Genomic DNA, 16,058 nt, shown 5'->3' with positions numbered 1-16,058 from the left:
CTATCGCAAAATTTCAGGTAAGAATAATAAGAAGAGGAAAAGTGGGTATCAAATGATAAATATTTGCCGTTACCACTCTACAGGCAACCAGCGTCTAAATTTCGTGTGCTAACAGCGGCTCCGTAACACGTAGTACAGCGTGAAAGAGCTACGCTAACATAACCTAGCCTACAAAAATGGCTTCTGGCTTTTCGTAATAAAACAGTATCAGCAGGGACCTACAAATACATGGGATAACACGAACACAGCCAAGTAAACCCGTTCATCTTCGCGGAGGCATGCAATATCATGCGCTGCAGTTTTGGCATAAAGGCAGTGAAAAGCACAAAAAAAAAAATGGAAAGAAGGCACGAAAAAAAAAAGAATCCTAGTTCGTGAAGCAGAAAGAAAGAGTGTGTGTGAGCGCTCGTGCAGTTCTACAATGACCACAATTTTCTCTTCACCGTGGTAAGACAAAGTGTTAAGTTTATATGTTTTATACGGAGCGTGATGAGGCAACGGTTCGGCCAGGCCATAAAGAAATTTGTGGTTGCGCGTTACCTTATTTCTTATAGAAACAAGCTAATCTATTCTCGTACATCATACATGTTATATAAAAGTACAATATTACGGTGTAAGCGTAGAGGCCGAGATCGGACATTATATGGAGCGTTAGCAAGAGATTGACACTGCAAGCAATTGATCACAAAAGAACCCTTGGAAATGTCCCCCGACTGATTTCATAGGATTCACACGCTTCCTGTTATTTGTGTGGTCTCTAGTTGGCTTCACTTTCAAAGAACCCAAATGCGATGTCCTTGTGGTGAACTGAAATCTCTCCTGAAAAAATAAATAATCCGTGCCCGTAGTGCCGGGATGATAGTGTCGTCGTAAGCATATTTTGTAAGCATATAGCATTATTCTGTAGGCATCGAAGTCCAGTACAGGCATTATAAGAAGCGTGCTCAAGGTATTAGTACTGCTGCTTATCGACGCAAAAAGGGCCCTTATAAATGTCTATGAAATGACTACATAGGATAACAAGCTCCCTAGCTGGTACACCTGCACTCTTTAGTTGGCATCGGTGTCAAAATACCCCATTGCCATGTGAGCTACCCGTATTTCATATTGCTACGCGTACGAAGGATTAAGCACTAGAGACTATAGTATACTTACAAAGGATAACTGCAACGCTGGCCAGTTCAGCCGACAGCTCGAGAGCCAGAGAGCGTTCGTCGTCTTCGTGGCGGTGCCCGTGTGCATCGTCCACAAGGAACACGCAATATGCATGTATCATTATCCCCAGCAGCAGAAGCACCGTCTCGGTGCGTATAAATATCGGTGATAACAGGAGAGTAGTATGGTTTGAGGCGTGCGACATGCCCAACGTCAGGGAAATTGGGGGCAGATGAGGCACTGGTACTGACAGGGGCGATTTCGTACGTAACTGGAGACATGGCACGCACCACTCGATATGGGCCTCTGTAGCGAGTCAGGAGTTTTTCTGACAGGCCAACGCGACAAGTCGGAGGCCACAGGAGTACCAGAGATCCAGGCGAAAAGTGGACGTCTCTGTGTTGGCGATCGTATAGACGCCGTTGTTTCTCTTGGGAGGTCAGGAGGCGAGCGCGGGCAATTTCGCGTGCTTGGGCTGCCCTAATGATGGTGTCAAGTGCATACTCGCTGGCCTCTGCTGCGGCGAATGGAAGGGATGCGTCCAGTGACAATGTGGGTTCTTGGCTGAACCACAGAAAGAACGGAAAATAACCGGCAGTGTCGCGACGCGAAGAATTATATGCAAAAGTGGCATAGCTAGGGTAGGGTAAGGTCCCAATCAGTATGGTAGGACGAGGCATACTTTGCAAGCATGTCTGTTAGGGTGCGATTCAGACGCTCCATGAGACCATTAATCTGTGGATGGTAAGACCAGGGGCGTGTAGCCAGAAATTTCGTTCGGGGGGGGGGGGGAGGGGGGGGCTCACATTGCAGCTCGGCCTCCTCCTTATAGAATTTGGCGACGGATCACATACATCAATAATAACTGCATTGCCATTGGCGAAGATGCCGCAAATGAATTCTTCAACTCTACGCATTGTCAAGACAAGTAAAATGTGTATATTTTCATAAAAGAATATACTCGTACGTCCCAAAAATTTTACCCGAAATAACTGAAATCAATTCCGTGTTTTTTTTCTTCTCTATTCTATGAGTAAAGAAAATGTAACATGAACTTTATAACTATATCAGTTCAAAACCAGTAAAACAGTGCCGGCCGCTATGAGAAACTGTAAAGGCCGTGAAATGAACAAGGACAAATATTTTAATGAAACTTTGTCAATCAAGAGCCTTGTTTACTTTTTTGCACAAATGCAGCGGCCATGGAAGAATCTCAATGATGCTGTCCTTTGTTCCAATGTATTGCGCAGGAGCAGTTGTCACCGGTCGTGCATTGTAATTGCACCGAAATTATAGTCGAAACAGAGGGCACATATAAAAACCAGCAGTTCTGCGAGATATACCAGTGCGAGTCAAATAAAAGTGAGCCAATGTGAATATATGACAAACGGGGTACTTTATTTAAAAGCAGCCTCCATGAGCATTTAGAAATTCGTCCCACTGACTAAGGAGTCGCGTGATTCCCGCCTCATAAAAGTCCTTGGGTTGCTGCTCCAAAAAGTCTATGACTGACGCTTTCACGTCATCGCCCGACATGAATCTGGCTCCCTTGAGCTTTTTTTTCAACTGCCCCAAAGTGTGAAAGTCGCAAGGCGACAGGTCTGGGCTGTATGGTGGATGTTGCAGCGTTTCCCAGTTAAACTTTGCCAGTTTTGTGTTAACCACATCAACGATGTGGAGGCGGACATTGCCGTGGAGCAAGATAACCCCATTCGTCAATTTTCCACGTCGTTTGTTCTATATTGCGACACGCAGCTAATCTGGCGCTTCACAATATCGGCAACGATTGATAGATTCTGCAGGTTTAGCAAATTCAATCAGTAATGGCCCCTGACGATCGAAAAAAAAAAAGTGAACAACACTTTTCTGGCGGAAATAACGGCCTCTGCATTCTTTGGAGATGGTAAATTCGAATGTTTCCACTGTAAGCTTTCTCGCCGTGTTTCAGCAGGCTGGTAGCAGTAGCACCATGATTCGTCCCCGGTCAAAACTGCAGACAAGAAGTCGTCACCCTCATTGTGATACCGGATCAGATGAGTCAAGGCAGCGCCGAACCTCTCCGTCTTCTGCAGGTAGTTCAAAATCTTGGACATCCATTGTGCACACAAGAGCTAATAACCAAGATGTTCAGGAATTATGGTGTGAAACGAACCGTGACTGATGTTCACACGCTCTGCCAGTTCATAGATGTTTATCCTCCGTGACCTTTCTTTTCTTTTGTGGGACAGAAGCACCGAAATGAAAAAAAAAATCCAAGCGGAAGCATGTTGGCCACAATCGAATGCCTACTTTGGGCACGTAATGTGGCTACCAAAGGAATATCGAAGAAAATGTGAGACGCTTGGTCCACAGAGAACCATTCGCATACTGCTCGGCATCCTTCACCGGCGAGACAAGACTTTGCGGAGAGGTTGCAGTCAAGCGAACGCGTAGCAATTCGTCGAGTACCCACAGTGATGGCGGCGAGCGACCATTGTACCTTTTACTCGCCTGCTAGCCAGAAAGCCTCCAAAACTCTGCCAGGTGAAAATCCACTCGGCCAGAGAAAAACGAACACACACCGAAGTGCGCCGCGCGGTGGTCAGGGCACCACGAGAAAAACGCATGCCCTCTGGCTGGCTCAGGCTGCCCGCGGGTAGCGAGAAGAAGAAAACTGAAGAGGCTCAATATGTCCTCGCGAATAAAAGTCAAAGTAGAAAAAAAAAAAAATAAGAACGTATGTACCTTTGCCCCCTTTAGTGTATTCATATGGATACTTTGGCGCAGGTGAAAAAAATGTTGATATGCTTTTCTGTGACCTGAAGGCACAAAAGAACCACCACAACGCCTTGTCTCATCGGACCTCGCTGCGTGCTTTGTCAACTTGTCTGATCGTGTGTTAATTTTGCTTGTCTCGTTGTATGCTCCGATGTACGAATTTAGAAAAGTCAATGCACTTTAATTGTCAAATGTTTATAACAACATTAAACCCACAAAGTTGCGGAATTTCAAACATAAAGCACGACTTTGGAAATGTCAATGCACCTTTCGCATCAAAAATTAATGAGAACTTTATACATATAATGTTTCAGAATTGAAATCCATGCGCTCTGTAGATTCCGTGGCCTCCGCGAGATGCCGCGACCAGCCGGCTGGCCATGAAAACACCCTTGAAACTTTGCTCGGATGGGGCTCCTTTCGTTGTGTGACTCCGGGTGCATGGGCGTTGCCACAAAATCCAGCCCTAGTGCGTCATGTTAGTGCCGACATGTGTTTTCGGGCGTGAAAAATATGTTGTAGACAAAACCCATGATAATTTCCGGCGCTGGGGGTTCTTTTGGTCAGCGGTGCATGACGGCACGAAAAAATTCGGGGGGAGGGGAGGGTTTGAAGCCCCATAACCCCCCCCCCCCCCCCACCTGGCTACGCGCCTAGGTAAGACGTAGTCAATTTGTGCTTGGTTGAGCAGGACCGCAGTATGTCGGTGATGACTATAAAGAAATGTCCGACAACGGTCAGTGAGCAGTTGGAGCACCATGCTGCAGAATCACGTCAGGTAAAAACAAATCGGCGACATCTGTGGCGCAGCTTGTTGGAAGCGCTCTGGTGATGGCGTAGCGCATGGCGTAATCTTTCGACACAGGGACCCACTTGTTGCCAGACGTGGATGGAGGGACTTGGCTCGTCCCAAGTGAGACCAAGCCAACGCGAAAAAACGGCTCCGAAGGAATGTCGAGCGGTTGAACACACTCGGCAGGGAGCGTCGATGGTGTTTTTCGGCGCTGGCATTTCTCACACGCGGCAGCCTATTTCTGGTTGCAGCGGCAAAGCCTGGCCAAAAGAAGCGTCGGCGAATCCGGTCGTAGGGGCGGGAGACGCCAAAGTGGTCTGCCGTTGGTAAATCGTGAAGTTCTTGGAGAACAGCTGACCGGAGGTCCTTAGGAAAGACGAGGAGTAGGGCAAAACCGCCGGGGCGCACATTGTGGCGGTATGATACACCATGCCGGAGAACAAACAGTTGAAGCGACAAATCAGAAGGCGAAGATTTCAAGCCATCAATGATGGCGCGCAAGGTGGCATCACGGCGTTGCTCGTTAGTAACGTGCAGCAGCTGAGAGACGGAGAAAACTCAAGCGTCGGCATCGGGGTCAGGGTCGCCGGGTGGTTCGTCCACTGGATAGCGTGATAAACAGTCTGCGTCTTGATGTAATCGGCCGGTCTTGTACACTACTGCGTAGGTATATTCTTGCAGCCGCAGAGCCCAGCGACAAAGCCGGCCGGTAGGATCCTTGAGTGAAGAAAGCCAGCAGAGCGCGTGGTGGTCCGTGATAACAGAGAAGTGCGTGCCATACAAGTACGGGTGGATTTGGAAACCGCCCAGACGAGAGCCAGGCATTCACGATATGTAACCGAATAGTTGCGCTCTGCTGCTGTTAGGAGGCGGCTAGGGTAGGCGATAAAACGATCTTGACCTTGTTGGCGCTGGGCTAAGACTGCTACAATACCGTGACCACTGGCATCGATACGCACGTCTGTAGGAGAGGACGGGTCAAAGTGGACCAGTATATATGGCGTGGTGAGAATGTTGGGTAGGTGCGCAAACGCGGCAGTCTGAGCGGGACCCCACGTAAAGGGCACGTCTTTCTTCAGAAGGTCCTTCTTCGGGCAATCGCTGCGAAATCTTTAACGAAGCGCCGGAAGTAGGAGCAGAGTCCTACAAAACTTCGGACGTCTTTGACAGACTGCGATAAGGAAAATACGTGATAGCGCGAATTTTCTCCGGGTCTGCTTCAATACCAGAAGCGTCGACAAGGTGGCCCAGCACTGTAATCTGCCGACGACCGAAGTGATACTTCGAATAATTTAGTCGGAGCCCAGCCTCGCGGAAGACTTGAACAGCGGATAAGCGCTCAAGGTGTGTCTCAAAGGTAGGCGAAAATACAAGAACGTCATCTAGGTAGCAGAGGCATGTTGACCATTTGAACATTGAAGCATAGATTCCATCATACGTCTCGAACGCTGCTAGGGCGTTGCATAGACCGAACGGCATAACTTTGAATTGATAGAGACCATCAGGGGTGACGAAAGCGGTCTTCTCTTGATCTTTTTCATCCACAGGAATTTGCCAATAACCAGACCGAAGGTCTATTGATGAAAAGTAGTTGGCACCGTGGAGACAATCGAGGGCGTCCTCAATGGGAGAGAAGGGGTAGACGCCTTTCTTGGTAATGCGGTTTAGATAACGATAATCTACGCAGAAACGCCATGTGCCATCTTTCTTTTTAACCAGCACCACGGGAGACGCCCAAGGGCTCGACGAAGGTTCAACAATGCCTTTGGCAAGCATCTGGTTCACTTCATCTTGAATAACCGTACGCTCTGAAGCAGAAACTAGATATAGCCGGCGATGAATAGGACTGGCATCACTAGTATTTTTGTGATGCTTTACCATTGAAGTCTGGCTCAATTGGCGATTGTTGAGGTCAAAGACGTCGTGGTAGGAAACCAAAAGGCGGCACAGAGGTGCCGCTTGGTTCAGGCAATAGGCCCACAGCAATCATGGGACGAAATGTTGCGTCAGGGCAAATAGCATGCTGTCGACATGGTGAAGAATCTGAGAAGACGTCTACTGAAAACGTCGTGACGTGGTCATCTCCTAAAGCACGCAGCGTTGCAGCCGATATGCCTTGGGGTAGAACTTCCTTTGTCAGGCCAAAATTGACGACGGGGAGGCATGTCCGATTATCGGCGATGGTGACGACGGAGTGGGGCACAGTCATATTGCGCAGCAAAAGGACATCAGGAACGGCCGTGGCGCCGTAATTACCATAGGGTACAGGAAAAGATGATGGCAAATCGGCAAAAGTCAAGCCTTTAGGCAGCAGGCAGATGAAGGAGGTCGCAGTAAACTTGTTGGGCAGGCAGTTCGGGGCGAATATACGTGAGTAGAGGAAATTGGAGGCAAAGGGTAGCGGCAGAACAGTCGATCAAAGCTGAATGTTCCGTAAGAAAGTGGAAGCCGTGGCTTAGGTCATGGGGACAATTGGTCAGCACTATAAAAAGAACAGGAACGTGGCGATGGGTGATACTCATACGGAGAGTACACATTCCAGTGACGCCAACAGTGCTGCCATCGACCACGCGTACGGCTCGTGTAGTAGCAGGCGTGAGAACCTTCCTCAGTTGAACACGGAGACTACAACTCATTATAGACTCCTGGGCTCCAGTATCTATTAATGGCGTCAAAGGGACACATCAAGTAAGTTCTGGTTCGTTAGGAGTGTCAATGGAGGATTTCGACACGAAGAAGATAATGCAGCACTACCCCCAGGAGCTGCATGGACTAGCTTTCCGTTCGGGAGGGTCCATAATTGGTCGGCGACGAATAGCGGCGTAGCTGGGGCGACGGGTACCGACGGCGCTGAGGGGACGGTGAGTGAGCAGGACGACTGTCATCGGCGGATGCCTCAGAGGTAGAAGGCATACGGCGTGGTGAGTAACGGCGCGGGTCGGCATATGGGCGAGAAGACAGGGAAAAGGAGCTCGAATACGGTTACGTCCAGGAGTTGCGGTAGTGGCGAGTGACGTGGCCAATGCGGAGGCAACGGAAGCAAATGGGCTTGTTGTCCGGTGTTCTCCACTCGGCAGGGTTGCGGTATCTGGGAGGGGAATACAGAGTGCTGTGAGGTGTAGCTGTCGGCACCGGTCGGGCGTCAGGTCGGGAGACGGAACAGGCAGCACGAAAACTGAGGTTTGCTCATTCTTGCTGCACAACTTCCTGAATGAGAGAGATCGCTGGGGCTGGTTGGTCAATGGTGGGGTCAAGTGGGTGTGGATGGAACGGCGCAGGACTTGTAGCCTCGAGCTCGCGGCGAAAAATACGTGTGACGTGCTCATTTAAAGGTGGTGAAGAAGTAAGGTCGACGCAAGACGACATCGCAGCCGTGTTAGGGAGTCGGGAGAACTGTGGAAAAACGCGGCGGCTTTTGGCGAGCTCAAAGCGGCGGCATTCCTTGACGATGACGTCGATGGTGGACACATTGTTGAAGATCAACAAGTTGAACGCGTCGTCCGCAATCCCTTTGAGTACGTGGCCGACTTTGTCAACCTCAGCCATTTTTTCGTCGACTTTCTGACAAAGAGCCAGCACGACTTGTATGTACGAGACATACGATTCAGTAGAAGACTGAACTTGGGTAGCAAGCTCTTTTCTAGAAGCCAGCTGCCGACCGGTGGGATTTCCAAAAAGGTCGCTGAGCTTCTCCTTGAAAGCATCCAAGCTAGAGATCTCGTCCTCGTGTGTCCGGAACCAGACATGAGGAGTCCTGCCCAAATAGAAGATGACATTCGCTAGCATAATGGTAGAGTACCAGCGGTTGTTTCGGCTAACACGCTCATACAGGCTGAGTCAGTTATCAACGTGGACATTATCTTGGTCGGAGAAAATGCCAGGATCGCAGGGATTGGTAACCGTAATGTACGTTGTTGTCCGGGTCGCAGTAGTAGAAGGAGACGAGGTGTCGTCACCGTGATCCATGGCGGAAAGCAGGATGGTGCGGCCGCTGCGGAGCTCCGTGGCGAGCACGGTGAAGGGCACCCTCCACCAAAATGTTACGCGAACGAAGGATTAAGCACTGAAGACTATTTACAGAGTATATTTACAAAGGATAACTACAACGCTGGCCAGTTCAGCCGACAGCTCGAGAGCCAGAGAGCGTTCGTCGTCTTCGTCAGGGTGCCCGCGTGCATCGTCCACACGAAACACGCAATATGCATGTATCAATATCAATTCCCACACTTAAACGAACAAAATAAAACACACTACAGTTCATCGCTTCCATAACAGACGGACAACAGTATATGTAACGTGCAGTAATATTTTTACGAAAGCCTAACCATAAAGATCTGCTAAATTCTTAGTCATAATTCTAAGACGATGATTTGTTAGGTGTGTACCTGTGTGCCATAAATGGTTCATACTTTCTTTTAGGTACTTGGCATTTTACTAACGTTCGGAGTTCTCTCGAAAAAAAAGTCACCCTTTCCAGAATGCATATTTGCTTAGTGGTATGAACGTCGTTACATTTCTTTTGAAAACATGGCTTTTTTCGTTGTTCGTTCTTCTATTCCAGATTGGGTCCACCCTGGCTGCCGCTGCTCCAATGGGACCAGCTTCTTTTGCGAGAACACGGGACTGCGTTCGCTGCCATCAACCATTCCACACAATGCTACTAACTTGTAAGAACAGCGGCTTTTCACGTGGTTCTTTAAATGTGATATAGCCACATTGCGGCATACACGCTGACTATGACATAACACTTATATAGCCCTGTCACAACCGAATGAAGTGACCATGTAATGAAGCCAAGGAAAGTATAGAGGAAATAATTTGGTGCTTTAACTGAAATGTAGCAATGATAAGGTAAAGAAAAATGGAAGTGAAGAAAAAGAACTCACCAGTGGGAAGCGAACCCGCATCCTCCATATCAAGCGTGCGATGCCCTGCACCCGCAAGGTGCAGAGCATCTACGTGTAGTTGAGCTACATCGAGGGCTGTTTCCACGTCTACATTCCTAGGTGGGAAAGGGAGAGAGGAGCAGGAGAATTAGGGGTGTCTCTTTCTGCAGGCAGACTTATTGCTTTGCAGAAGCTGCCAGCAGTTGCTCATTTTGTGTACGTATGTGCACAAACTCTGACCCAGAAAGTGTTAGCCAGTGCCACTCGCGGCCATGCCCGCGGATGTGGTACATCCGTTTGACTATTGACCTCACGTAGCGGGTAAACTTCAGGAATGGGCAGCCGGAGAGAAAGCCCTCGCATGCTACGTGAAGTCATCCAACCTGCCGCAGTCGAGATCTTCTAAATGGCTGACAACTCGAACTAAAGGGGTCCCGCAAGACTGCAGCAATGCATACACCAATGCATATCAGTCAGTCAGTCAAGAACTTCAGTGAGGTCCTGAGGAGTTTCAAGCCGTTAGAGATCCCATACGGGGAGCTCCTCGGGCCGAAACCGTAGGCGACGCCCAAGTCGGGACGGGAACGTGGTGACGCTCCGCCAGTTCTTGGGCCCTCTGGACGGCCTTGAGCTGGAGTGTGAGGTCCGGGCTTTTGAGCGCTTCTTCCCATTCGGGCTCACTGGAGAGAGGGCCCTCTGGTAACGCGGTACATTGCCAAAGCATGTGCGAAAGTGAGCAATAGAGTTCTGGGCAGTCTGGGCAATTTGCCGGGATTTCTGAGTTGTAGTGGCTTAGTAGGCCTCGGGACGGATACGAGTCCGTTTGTAGCATTCGAAACGCGGCCGCCTGCGCGCGTTCGAGTTTGGAGTGCGGGAGCGGATATTTCATTCTGCCTTTTCGATAGTATGAGGTGATTTCGTGATAAGTGAGTAGCGGGTCATTAAACTGAATGTCCAGCCCCTCGGAGGCCGTGGGACCGTCGCGGCGGGCAAGTTCTCGCGCACGGTCGTGGGCCGTCTCATTGAGGTTTGGTTTCCGCGGGTGAATGTCTTTCCCCATGTGAGCGGGGAACCAGGAGAGGCGTCGTTTTCTCTCCTTTGAGCTCGCTAGTAGTATGTGCGCCACTTCTTTACATACGTTGCCGCTTTCGTAGGCCCGAATTGCGGCACGCGAGTCCGTGAGGACATGAGTAAATGTGGGGTCTGCCATGGCGATGGCTATGGCTATCTGTTCTGCTTTAGCGCTGGTGGTCGTTCTAACCGATGCGGATGATCGTAAGGTTCCGTTACCGTCCACGACTGCTATCGCGAAAGTGGATGTGTTGCCGTACTGGGCAGCGTCCACAAATGCGGTGGCTTCGCGATCCGCATCGGTGCGATCGAGAATCGCGCGGGCGCGGGCCCGGCGCCTGCCCACGTTGTGTTGTGGGTGGACGTTTCTAGGAAATGGTGAGACCTTGTAGTTGCCTCTAATTTCGCTCGGTAGGGTAATCGCATGCTCGAAATAGGGAGATGTGGAGATATTAGCTTCGTTTAAAATTAGTCTACCGGCTTTGGACGAGGATAGGCGTAGTATTTGCGCCATAGTCTGAGCCTCGATCACTTCGTCGATGTTGTTGTGCATGCCTAGCTGGTCAACCTTTGATGTACTTGCTCTTTGTGGAATGCCCAAGACCTGTTTGATGCTCTTGCGAATGAGTGTGTTAAGTTTCGTCTTTTCTGTTTTCGTCCAGTTGTGGGCAGAGGCGACGTAATTAATGTGGCTCATAAGGAATGCGTGGTATACACGCAAAAGGTTGTCTTCGCAGAGACCCTTTCTGCGCCCAGAGACTCTGTGGATGAGTCTGATCATGTTTTCAGTTTTGGCGGTTAAATGTTTGATAGTGTGTCCGTGGCATCCGGTGGCTTCGATTAGGAGCCCAAGAATGCGTATGTGGTCGACTCGCGGAATCTGTTGTCCGTCTCTTGTGTGGAGTGCGATCGGAAGTTCGTCTAGAGGTGTTAGGTAGCGGACTCCTTGGCAAGACTTGCGAAATAGTAAGAGTTCCGATTTCTTGGAGGATAGTTTCATGCCTGTGTCTAGTAGGTAGTCTTCCGTGGCATCTAGGGCAGACTGTAATGCCTGCTCCATGTCTGCCAAGGAGCCTCCCGGGCTCCAAATGGTGATGTCATCTGCGTATAAAGCGCAGTTTACGTTCGGGATGTCTCGTAGTCTGTCTGATGGCTGATAGCGCCGAGTGCAATGCGTGCGGTGTCGAGGAAACTATAGAACATCTACTGTGCTACGGCCCATCTTTTGAAAATGAAAGACATGACCTCTGCACAGCTCTCAATCAGTACGATAGAAAACCGTTCAACTTGAACAAGATCTTGGGATCATGGCTTCGCATATCGCAGCTACAAAAGGTCACAAAAGCGCTGCTGCGATATTTGAAAGCTACCGGATTGAGTCACCGTCTGTGATCCGGCCTGAGTGACCGAATGATATCCCAAGTGGACGTTCTCTTCTTTTTTATTTTTTCCGTCCCCTTTTCCCTTTCCCCAGTGTAGGGTAGCCAACCGGGCTCAGTCCTGGTTAACATCCCTACCTTTCATTTATTGTTTGCTCTCTCTCTCTCTCTCCCTCTCTCTCTGCCAGTGGTATATTAACACTGAGTATGGCAACGTGGTTTACAGGTTGTGTGGCAGCGTCCACGCAGGCAGTTTTGTGTTATTTATTCTTCCGTTCCTTTGTCGTATTTCGTACACATTTATGCATGCCAAATAAGGGTAGCCAACCAGATATATCCTCTGGTTAACTTCCTTGTCGTTTCTTAGCTTTCATATTTCCCCTACAATTAAAGGAAGAGGGATGTAGGCCCTCTGCTAAATGCGTAAGCATTTCTGTGCCTACCGAACGAGAAAGCCCTCCGTCCGCCCGTGCGTCGCGTAAGACGATCGCGTTCAAGATATGGTGCGCAGCAGCGAGCGAATTGACATTCGTGCTGCTTCCCACTTCAACGCAAAATAAGCGGCGAGAACACAGCGCACCCGAAGCTATCAGCACTTGGCGCACTCTACCGCTATCGTACGTCACTTTCAAGACGGGGTGCGCGCGCCCGCGCCATGTGCAGCCACGGGAGAGACAGGGAGGCTGGTGGGTGGTAGTAGCAGGCTCATGTGCCTATATATATTACCGGCTGTACAGCTTCGAACATTTAGCCTGTAGACAGCTGTACATGTGGACGCCAAATAAAAGTTCATTTGGAAAGCCTATCAGCCAACGTCCTAGGAAAAAGACACGGCGCTCGTCTCCACTCCACTAGGCGCACTATGGAGTACCACAATTGGTTCGTTGGCTTAACCAGCAATGCGCAGGCATGACTGCAGTGCTACGATCAATGAAGGGATTCATTTCCAGATTTGTGCGAGAGGCCAGGCAGTACACAACCAAGAGGGCGGCGTAGGGCTGGAAGTCACGGTCCGCGGGGAAATCTCGTGTGAAATCCGCTCAGAAACATGAGGGTACAGCGAACGATGTTCGCTTCGGATGAGCGTCACCTTTCTCAACGGTGCGCAGGACAAAGTGGGCTTCAACCTCCATCAGCCAAGAGGGCTGAAGGCAAATCTACCCGACAAAAGCACCCTGGCACCTCGGATGCTATAGTGAGACAGATGCCGAGGCGAAGCCGTGAGCAGCCCGTTACTCGGGCACTGTTCGCGTACGCGGGCCACAGTGTAACGTGAGTTGCGGGCAGTGTAGGCTTAGCGTCGCGCCGCCCCCGGCGGCCACGTGGCGTGCGCGCCAGCACAAATAACACCCAAATTGCGCATTCCCGTCGACAGTACAGCGCCAATGGCCCAAATTGTGCTCGACCGGAAACCAGGGCCCGAGGGTTCTTCACAGTCGCTATAGCAGAACGAAACATGGCTAATAAGTTATACGGTTTCACGTGCCTAAACGCGAATCCCGTTATGAGGCACGGCGCACTGGGAGACTACGGATTAGTTTTTTTTGGCTGACTGGCACTTTCTATAACGCGCAACCAATGTACGGTGCATAAGCGTTTTCGCATTCCGTCCCTTACGAAATGCAGCCGCCACGGCCGGGATCGAACGTGCGACCTCGTGCGCAGTAGCGCAACGCCACTACCACTAATGACGCGGGCATGACACGTGATTATAGTGCCAACAAAGACGAAAGACAAAAGCGAGATGGACAAAGTGGGTCTTGCGCTGGACAGGTGCCAGTGCATGTCCCGTTCGTTTGGGGCAATTCGGCTACCTTATAGCTGTATTCATGCTTCTTAATGCAGGTAACCGATTTGCCCAGCTTTAAGCGCAAGTTACAGTTAACTGCAACTGAGGCACTGGCGTTTTCGCGGCATGTTGCTCCGTGTAGATAAATGTCTGCTTTTCGTGATCACAATTTTACCAATACACACATTATATATATATATATATATATATATATATATATATATATATATATATATATATATATATATATATATATATAATGTGTGTGTGTGTGTTTGTGTGCGTGCGAGTGAGTGAGTGCGCGTGCGTGCGTGTGCGTGCGCGTGCGCATGTGTGCGCGTGTGTGTGCGTGCGTGCGTGTGCGTGTGTGTGTGTGCGTGCGTGCGTGTGCGTGCGTGCGTGTGCGTGCGTGCGTGTGCGCGTGTGTGTGTGCGTGTGTGTGCGTGCGTGTGCGCGTGTGTGTGTGCGTGCGTGTGCGCGTGCGTGTGCGCGTGCGTGTGCGCGTGCGTGTGTGCGTGCGTGCGTGCGTGCGTGCGTGCGCGTGCGTGTGTGTGTGTGTGTGTGTGTGTGTGTGTGTGTGTGTGTGTGTGTGTGTGTGTGTGTGTGTGTGTGTGTGTGTGTGTGTAAGAAGCATACAGCGTTAGGACGCGACTGATGACAAAGAGGTAGACGTTGCTCCTCGCTATTCTATTTTTTCCTGAGTTTACCTATCAGTCATCAACATCTATGTTAACATTTAGTTGCCAAACGCTTCGTTTAGTATGTTCGCCTTTACCCCTTTTGGTAAGTTGTTGAATGTACGTTTAAATCCATCTAATGCAGCCAATCTCCTTCGTGGGTATACGGGCTATGGGTTGAGGCAACAACAACGACATCTTGGCTGGTGTTACGCCTGTGCTACTCGTCTTGCTTGTAAATATTTGTAAATATACGTTTTTCTTGTGTGCATCATAAATATATGTACAATCTCCCTCGTGGGTACGAGCCAAGTGTTGAGGCAACAATAGAAACATCTTTATATTGAATGTTGCACAAAAACACGTATATTTACAAATATTTACAAAGTGAGGCGAGTAGCACAGGCGTAATACCAGCCAAGATGTCATTGTTGTTGCCCCAACATATGGCTCGTACCCACGAAGGAGATTGGCTACAATGGATGGATTGAAACGTGCGCCCACCAACATTCATTTTAGGTAGCAGCAAGAAAAACAGACGGGCAAAGAAGAACACAGGACCTGCGCTGACTGCCAACAACATCTTTATTGAAGCTCTCAGAAATATATACTATTCGCAACCAGCCCGTTGCAAATAGTATATATTTGTGCGGACTTAATAATGATGTTGTTGGCAGTCAGCGCAGGTCCTGTGCTTTTCCTGGTCCGTGTGTTTTTTGGCGCTGTTTAAAATGAATGACCCGTACCAATTCTCTCGCAACCAAGCTTTTCTAATCTGACGACATACCAAAAATGGTAAAGGCGACCATTATAAACGAACCTAATGCAATCTATACACCTAGCATAGTTCTATGCCAATATCAAGAACGTCTTTCATTTGTAACGCGTAGAAACAAATTACCTGTGCCACCTAACGCTCGGAGAGAACCGGATACTGTATACTTTTACACCAGCCGAGAAGGTTAAGTAAACACGTCTTCGAAAAAGTTCGTCGTCTCTTTCCTTCATATGTTACTTCTGGCCTTGCGTGCTGAGCTTTGAAGAGCCCTGCACCCTCCCTCATATATATATATATATATATTTATATGCATGTGTGTGTGTGTATGTGTGATTCGAGACCCTCGTTATGAAGATCGGTTCGGTTCCCACCTGCGGCAAGTTGTTTTTTCATCCTCGTTAATTTCCCATAATTTATTGTTTCTTTATTTCATTTATTGAGCACAAGTAATTTCCCCTATGTTGTCCTTGGTGTCAGTGCTTCTTGGCTTCTCATGATATGCCTATATATATAGTTCAAGAAACGAAGGAGCACACTTACGAAAATTGCATTTGTAATGCTTTAACGTTCATCAGTTCATCATGTTTCATCAGTTCTGTGCCATGCTCGAAACGTTAAAGCATTACAAATGCAATTTTCGTAAGTGTGCTCCTTCGTTTCTTCAACTACCTATGAACCGGACCTACAGAACATTCCCTTGAACTATATATATATATATATATATATATATATATATATATATATATAATGTGTGTGTGTGTGAGTCGTTTCTT

At 49.0% G+C, this 16,058-nt stretch overlaps 1 protein-coding gene across 2 annotated transcripts in view; it reads left to right on the top strand.

The window, feature by feature from the left end:
* The window catches only part of LOC126522533 (uncharacterized), a 200,989-nt gene that overhangs the window by 109,344 nt on the left and 75,587 nt on the right, over positions 1-16,058 (top strand). For both annotated transcript variants that reach the window (XM_050171298.3, XM_072288803.1), the window contains exon 5: positions 9,267-9,372. In XM_050171298.3, the coding sequence (XP_050027255.2) occupies positions 9,267-9,372 (106 nt within the window). The remainder of the gene's footprint in view (positions 1-9,266; positions 9,373-16,058) is intronic.

The sequence above is a fragment of the Dermacentor andersoni genome, chromosome 6, assembly GCF_023375885.2.
Source record: "Dermacentor andersoni chromosome 6, qqDerAnde1_hic_scaffold, whole genome shotgun sequence".
In the NCBI taxonomy this organism is placed as follows: Eukaryota; Metazoa; Arthropoda; class Arachnida; order Ixodida; family Ixodidae; genus Dermacentor; species Dermacentor andersoni.
Note: the sequence above shows the minus strand (reverse complement) of the source record. Positions and strands in the feature narration are given on the sequence as shown.